The sequence below is a fragment of the Choristoneura fumiferana genome, chromosome 28 (genome assembly GCF_025370935.1).
Source record: "Choristoneura fumiferana chromosome 28, NRCan_CFum_1, whole genome shotgun sequence".
Lineage (NCBI taxonomy): Eukaryota > Metazoa > Arthropoda > Insecta > Lepidoptera > Tortricidae > Choristoneura > Choristoneura fumiferana.
In genome coordinates, this window is record NC_133499.1 from 8,708,716 (window position 1) to 8,717,418 (window position 8,703).

Genomic DNA, 8,703 nt, shown 5'->3' on the forward strand with positions numbered 1-8,703 from the left:
TGCAAGGTAATCGTCATTCATAATCATAAATTTTGCCCATCGCTTAGGACTAGGTTAGGTTAAGTTGAAGTCGTAGCTAGGGAAAAATAATCGCCATTCATAAATTTTGCTTATTTCTTAGGATTAGGTTAGGTAAAGTTGGAGTCATCGCTGTGCTAGAGCGAGTAAGAAGATGCTTCGAGATAGCCACTGCGGGGTGAGGTAGTAGGTTGTATAGTAATGTATTACACCTTTTGGCGACTGTGCAGCCTGCTAACTTTCCTTAGCGGTGGCCTGGCTACGGAGAAGAGAAGAGAAGACAGAAGATGGAGAAGATGAAGATATAGGATAATGATGTGTTTGTTGCTTATGTATGAAAAAAATATGTTTAAAAACTGTAAATCTGACTACGAAGCTTGAGGTCTCGGGTTCGATTCCCGGCTGGGGCAGATATTTGTACGAACAATACGAATGTTTGTTCTCGGATCTTGGATGTTTAATATGTATTTAAGTATGTATTTATCTATATAAGTATTTTTATCCGTGGCCTAGTATTCATAGTACAAGCTTTGCTTAGTTTGGGACTAGGTCAATTAGGTGTCAAGGGTCCCATGATATTTATTTATTTATTGATGTTTATTTTAACACTGATGCTTATTTTATTTGACACGAGAGTGAGAGATAGGTAACGACACGAACTGCGTTTTTTTACTTTTGTAGTAGCCCCCTGACTACAAGGCAGCTATAGACAAAACGTTAAATACAGCGTTAAAAAATATAAAAGCCGTAGGTTAAGACAAAAATCAACAAAAAATATTAAATAAATGCTTAAAAATATATATTTGTGTTTTATTTTGTTTACAATTCCTAATGCGTACCTAATTTGAGTTGTCTAGACGCTACGGTGGAATGACGTAAATACAAACATACCTATATATAGTGCTAAAATCATTACCCCTCCTTTTGGCTTTGCCGTAGTCGGGTAAAAAGGGTATTGACACACGAACAACAAAGTATCCTATAAAGGTTCCATTTTTCCATTTAAGCTACAGTCGAGGCCATAAACTTGTGAACAACAATTTGATCAAAATTATCTGAACAAGCTTCTACGCCGTTAAAAATAGAGTCAGAATCAGATCTATTGTCAAGAAGACATTTATAATAATAATATATATATGGTAATTATATGTATATTTTTAAATCTTGTTATGCCATTCTGTGTTGTGGATGAATAAAGTCATTTCTATTCTATTCTATTCTATTCTACATTAATATCTAAGTCGCATTATAAAGTTAATGATTATATCATGGACAGGGATATTTGGAAATAATTCCGATCCGCATTAGCGATCACTTCAAATAGCGAACCTACTGTGTTAAAAATAAAGTTGTGTTAAATACTTGTGATGTATACCTACATATCATTTAATAATATTGTAAATCTGCTTAAAAAAATATACCTCGTTGAGTTTATTGCCGGATTCTTCTCAACAGAGGTTTTTCGAACCGGTGATAGATTTTTTTTTTACTTTCATAAGTGCTTGTTATATAGCCTAAATTGAATAAAGATATTTTGACTGACTTTCGAGTCTTGTTCAGATATTTTCGATCATAATTTTGCTCATAAGTTTATGAACTCAACTGTACCGAAACCCTATTAAAAAGGAACCCTAATAGAAAGAATAGGATATTTTTAGATAAGTACTGGCTTTCCGCCCACCAAAACGAAAACCGGAAGTAGCTAAGAAGACTAAATCATCATTATTATTATTGTTGTACAACCTTATATTTTTTATTTGCTATTGTAACTTTGTGTGTTAATTTTTTTATTTCATTTGATAATATACTCTGTACCGAATGCCTGTAAATAAAACTTTATTATTATTATTAATCATAAACTTGGCAAGTTGAGACAAGTATACTACTCAAATCAAGCTTCGTGGATTCTTGTAGAGCTAGCAAAAATAACTTAATATATATCAGTTTTTGTTCAAAATTACATTTTTAATACAAGCTTTTTTTTGCTGACTGTACTTTTTGTTGACTGTACTTGCATTGTCACCCAAACTACATTTGAACCGTTGAAGAGTTCCGTCCTGCGGAGACGATCCTGGCCGGACTACCAGATTATTGTATTGTCACCAGATTTACATAAGTATGCCAGCTTTTAAGTCAATCGGACCACTGGAAGTGGGTCGAATTTAGCTTACAAGATTTGACCCAAACAAACAAAATTTTAAAGCTTGTTATAAAAAAATACAAAAAGATGATCTTAAATTATGTATCTTATTAGATACACGCTGCCAAGTTTAGGGTTAAATCGCTCATTTTTAAGAAATGATTTGTTTTTGAACTTCTAATTTGGTACTTACAGCTTACAAGTAAAACTTTTGCGAATTACAAGTACAGTACAAGATATGTCGGCGGCCGATCGTAAAATCTGCCAGATCACGAAATTCCTAGGCATATCGTGAAATGGCGCCATTTCATGAATTGGCTAAGGGACATCCGCCGCCTAGTGACGTTTAGGCAGATCATGAAATTCCTGGGCATATCATGAAACGCCGCCATATCGGTTCTGGCACTTCGCCGGCCGCTGCCACGGCACGCTCGCTTCGCTCGCTCGGCTCGTGTGTTGTGGTCACAATTCAAACTAACCACTCCTCGCTTCGCTCGTCGTACCTCGACAAGACTCGAAATTTTTTCTTTTTCAGCATATCACGATGTGCCTGGTATAGAGCTAGGAATATCGACGAATGCGTTGCTCTAATTGATCTGCCGTATTCTTTCTCAGGCACATCGTGATATGCCTGGCCAACTATTAGGCATATCATGAAATGGCGCCTTTTCCCGATATGCCGAGGACTTTCGTAATCGGGTGGATTTTACGATCGGCCGCCGACAGATATACGGCATATGACAAACAGACAATGTGTTCCACAACCAGTCAACCCCATCTTAGCACGACACGTACAAATTCGCCAACGACATTTTCAACAGCGAAAAACGTTCCAAAAAAGTTCGACAATTGACAAAAATCGCAAAAAAACGCATCGAATTCGCATTTTTTATCAAAAAAAATATTCAATACATCTAATCAATGGCACAACCAGGTGCATTTAACACAAAAGGCACCCTTTGTTGGCACCCTATGGCAAAAGGGTTTTTTTTTCGTTTCGCAACTTTTTAAAAGGAAATTGGTGATATTTGATTTTGTTAAAAATGGGGTTGCGATCGATCTAAAGGGTGTTCGATCGAATACTAGCCATATGGTTGAAACAAGATCTACGAGTATATTAGAATGATTACACACACACAGCTACAAGAACAGATTGCAAATAAAGAATTTTTTTAACAAAAAAGTAAAACCGACTCCAAAAAAATAAAATAACAAAAAATAGAACCGACTACAAAACCCTTGAAATATTTTTCTAGGTAGGCACCTACTGGCTCGAAGTCGGTGCCTCAGCACGAGCCAGCAAGGAATGGAACAATAGTCGTCTACCTCACCTACATACTATGGGTTTCAATCCCTCCTGCTGCTCGTGCTGAGTCACCGACTTCGAGCTACGTATGATATTTTTCAATGGGTTTTTTGTAGTCGGTTCCATTTTTTTGTTATTTTTTATTTTTTTGGAGTCGGTTTTACTTTTTTGTTAAAATTTTTCTTTATTTCTCACTTTTTAGTTATTCGTAGCCAAAGTACTACTCACAACGATTCTATTAAGCCCAAACACGGCTTAGTTCCGTTGTTTTACAACAGAGTTCCGTTGCCTACCTTCCGGCTTCAGCATCAGATCAGTTCAAAAAAATCATTAACTTAAAGCTCCTTCTTAGTCGCTTATCTAGGTATCCAAATGATACTTTCTGAGTGTAAATGCTTATCTTAATGCTAAAAATGCCAAAATCGCCATAGGTGTGCTTACAAAATTTGAGGTTTGCCCTCGATTTCCCTAGGATCCCATCATCAGATGTAGATTTGGTGACAATGGGACCACCTCAGAAGAGTACTTCTTTGAATAAAAAAGAATTTTGAAAATCGGTCAACAATTGACTGAGCAATCGGCGAACATACATAAAAAAAAAAAACAAACATTGGAACATAACATAGAACCTCCTCCTTTTTTTGAAGTCGGTTAAAAAGGAGAATAAATGAAATGATTGAGTGGATGTCAAAATTCCGCTGTCATTACATGACGTGTTCTTCTGTGCGTGAAGCGTGACCTCACTCTGGTGGCACTACCTGTAACCGACAACCGGAAGTAGAAACTAAAATCATACTGCCCTCTCGCTCGTTTGAGACAAATGTGAGCAAGAGAGTATCATGATTTTTTCCACTTTCGTGTCGTCTACTTAGCGCACTCAGAGGGGCCGTCTTAGACCATGCGGGGGCCTGGGGCACACAAGAACTTGGGGCCCTTTCGGATTATTTACTACACACACATCAGATCATGTATGTACTTAGGTAAGTGTGATTAAGATACGTATAACTTTGTCAGTTTAAAATTGAAAAAAAAGAGTTTCGCGGGGCCCCTAAGCTGGGGGTCCTGTGCACGGCCCCCGTGTGCCCTTGTGGTAAAGACGGTATTGTGCACCCTGAGTTCATAGAGTCTAGTTGAATGTTTATGAACTAGAAATTATAAGACCGTATGCTGTCGTACGGTCTTACTATTTCTAGTCATAACATTCTATCGGTGAATCACTGGACAACAAACTGATGACTTCCGCTGTTCAGTGCTTTTCATTTCCTAGATCTACGCAAGTAGCTATAAAACTGATTTCCTTATTAAAAAGTCTATTTTTATATTTTCTAGTTAGATTCTGGATTCTGGTAGACTAGTTGCGTCATCTAGTGGCGAGTAGCCTTAAACTAGGCTGCCAAAGTTTTGCTAGTGCATCACAGATGGCCTTGTTCGTGGCTAACTTCAGACTGGTTGTTTGTTATTATCTGTGGCCATTGTAAAGGCAGTACAGACCATCGAATGAGGGCTATCGCGTATGAATTCGCCACTAGAGGCGCTAGTGTAGCGTGAGGTCTCCGAAATGACAAATCTCATAGTTTTTGGGTGAGCTACGCGGGTTTATTTATAATTAGAATAATTTTGTGAATATTTTGCAATATCTGGAATTAATTATGGCAAATATGCGTTCCGGGGCAATGAATGTCTGAGTTTTGAGACAGTTTTGTGTTTCGGAAACCTTTGTCCTCCCTTTTTTCCGAACAAAACGGGGACTATGGAACACTGGCATGCTCGATATTATTATGGTACGGTTTTAAGGTGTATTAAATATGATTTTAATCTAAACTTTGCTTTCACGCCCGTGAAGTCTGTTATACTTTGAAAGACACACTTAAAAACCTCACGCAACAGTGCGCCATCTAGTGAGACAAAAAACGATAGCCCTCATTGAAAACATTTGTCTGAAAACTTAGAAACTGACAAAATTGACAGCCGAGTGTATTTCTAATCTAAGAATAATCACGCAGAGGCTAACTTATGAAATTAGTTATTTAAAATAATTAATATATATATATAAGTGTAATATATAGATAAATTTATATATAATTTTAATCGCGATTTCTTATTTCTTTATCAGCTGGTGTGCAACAGCTTTTATTCTGTCAGCCAGCCGTCAGGCATCCGCAGCAAACTTCATTTGCAATGACGTTACAATTTTGAAAAATGGCCGCCGTCAAGTTTGCTGTTATCGACGTGAGCGATTTTCTTTCGAAAAAACAAGCTTCAGAGCCCGAAGTGGCTGCCGACTGGGCTAAATTAGAAGAGCTTTATAATAAAAAGTGAGTACGACCACTGATTCCACTCATAACTAACTATTTTTTTGTTATAAACAACCATAACCTTACCCCTTTGTTTTTTGCAGATTATGGCACCAACTTACCTTAAAACTGTTGGAGTTTGTCAACCATCCCTCTCTGCAAACTGGCGACAGTCTTATTCAACTGTACAACAACTTTCTGACTACTTTCGACAACAAGTAAGTCGAAATGCAAGTCACTCGTCATACTGTTTAGCTTTGATAAATCGTGGAAAACGGAGAAATTTTAGTGGGACCTTTAACTGAAGTTTTCCTTTGATATCGGACTCTGTAATACTATAAACAGGTCTTTGCCTGCTATTGCTGCCGCATAATCATAATTTAATATATTAATTTCAGGATCAATCCCCTCTCGCTGGTCGAGATAGTGAGTCACATTGTAAAACAGTTCGACAACAAGAAGGATGCTGTCGCCTTCCTTGAGAAGGTCGAGACTAAGGTCAAGATGAACGATGAGGCCCTGACTCTGTGCAAGGTAAAGATGGTTGTTTACAAGTTGAAAGCGGATCACAAAAAAGACGAGTTGTTTGAAGAGTTTGCATTACATGGACATACCCTGTCACTTAATAATAGTTGTCCCATGTGTAACTTTATTATACTCAAAGTCAAATTAAAAAAATCTTTGTGCAATTTAGACTATATAACCCTGAACCTATAGTCCGGAACTAAGTGACATATTTACACGGAGCATGAATGAGAGGCTGCGAGATCACTCTCTGAAACTGATACGCACTCTAAGTACAAGCAACCCCATGCGCCATTTCCTGGGCAACCGCGTCATGAAACAGTTTGCCCGAGACAGTGTTCAGTGCACCTTCAGTGAATACTTTTAAAAACAGACTTGATAAGTACTTTGAAGACAATTACACAAGTGAACAATGATATGCACACATCAGCTATAAGCTGCCTGTGCATTCATTATAAATAATAATAATAATATATTTTCAGTCATTAGAAATATACCACCGATTAGGAAATACCACTGCTGGAAAGAATCCAGCTAGAAACTTAATGAGATATATATTTTTTTTAAACAAATTACTATGTTATTTAATAACTTACAATATCACAATTCACAAGTATTTAAAACAACCTGCATTTTTAGCACAGATTCACTAGTTTAAGTAAGGGATCACCAATGTGGATTGGAATTATCTCTGAAAGTAACAAGCATTAATTTTATAATATTTCTTAAATATGAATGTCTTTTTGTTAATTTGAATTTTGTATCCGTTTCATCTATCTAAGTATTATTTTATAAATAAACATGAATCATAAAATGTGTTGCTAAGTGCAAAACTCGGAAATGGCTTGTCAGGAGGTTATTATGGAAGAAATTTTGGAAAAATTACAACAGGGGTGAAGCCGCAGGCAACACCCTATTCAATAATATTTTTTGGAATATTGTTATACAAACCTTACCATAAGGTCAGGTACTTTGACCCACTGGAGGGTTACTTTGGCCCATATCAAAACCACATATAAACATAAAATAAACAGACGTGTCACTGTGGCCGAACATGTTAATCCCAAGGGCCAAAATAATCTTTCCGGGCCAAAGTACCTATACCTTACAATATGTAATTTCCTAGAAACAACTTTTTGTTTCTATCCTGTCCATATATTTAAACTCTTCAGTGTTTCTGGTAGGTTGAAATCACAGCGAAATACATAAAGAATCAAGTTGTTACGGTGTCTCTTTAAATACCTAGTGGCATTCTATTCCAGGTGCTCCAAGGCGAGATCTATCTAGAGCAGCTGAACGATCTAGACGCGACGGAGAAGATCATAGAGCAGCTGGAAGGTTCCCTGGAGGATGCTGATGGCATCACACCAGTGCATGGAAGATTTTACAAGCTCGCTTCAGAATACTACAGGTAATTAAAGGAAGATTTTTTTATTCGGGCTAAATTTAATACAAGTCCTAGTAATATTATAAATACAAAAGTTTATGTATGTTGTGAGTATAGGTGTGTGTGTGTGTGTTTGCCACTTAACACTAAAATGGCTGGACGATCATGCCAAATTTCATGCGTCTTATTCTAGCGGTTGGAATTTTGGCATCCTTTGAGAATATAGGTATAAAAAGCAGTTAATGTGCCCGTCCAGCTGTTTTTACCGTGAAGAACTAACAAACACACAAACTTTCGCGTTTATAATATAGATAGTGCCACAGAGTTGAGGTCAAGAACATGTCATGTAATGACAGCGGGATTTTGACATTCACTTATTCAGTTCATTCATTATCCTTTCATGCAATCAGTTCTTCATGTAGCTGTGTAATGATTCACTTAAATTCTCGTAGTTCTACCTATAAACACCAGTAAAATCATAATTGGCAGTCAGCGTAACACAGGGTTCGAGGATTTATATCAATGGATATATAGCTGATATATATCAAATGTGTTTTATGATATATATCAATACAAAAATGGTTTAAAAAAATTGATATTATTAAGTAATTTTTGGCTAGTTTTTGGCCTTTGTTACTGTATTTCTACTTCCCAAAAGTAGTTAAAAGATATTCCCTAGTCCCTAATAGTAAGTTCTAATCCATTATGGCAACACTTCTGCCGGCGTTAATGGGGTCAGTCGTGTCAGAAAAAATTCGTTACGAAAGAGTAAGTTTTTGTTGTGTTTTATTATTTTTTACAAAGACAGTAATTGACAAAGTGCAGAAACTAAATATTTTGATATAAATAAATAAATATCATGGGACACTTGACACCAATTGACCTAGTCCCAAAGCCAAATTAGTTTAGTTTAGCAAAGCTTGTACTATGGATACTAGGCAACGGATAAACATACTTATATAGATAAATACATACTTAAATACTTATTAAACATCCAAGACCCGAAAACAAACATCGTGTTATTCACTCAAAT

General features: G+C 36.6%; 1 protein-coding gene across 1 annotated transcript; it reads left to right on the forward strand.

The window, feature by feature from the left end:
* The first annotated feature begins 5,632 nt into the window (after positions 1–5,632).
* LOC141443792 (26S proteasome non-ATPase regulatory subunit 13-like) lies at positions 5,633–7,727 on the forward strand. The gene is made up of 4 exons (XM_074109157.1): positions 5,633–5,779; positions 5,863–5,976; positions 6,157–6,292; positions 7,546–7,727. The coding sequence occupies exons 1-4, from the start codon at positions 5,664–5,666 to the stop codon at positions 7,696–7,698; spliced, it is 519 nt and encodes a 172-aa protein (XP_073965258.1). The 5' UTR covers positions 5,633–5,663; the 3' UTR covers positions 7,699–7,727.
* The last annotated feature ends 976 nt before the right edge of the window (positions 7,728–8,703 follow it).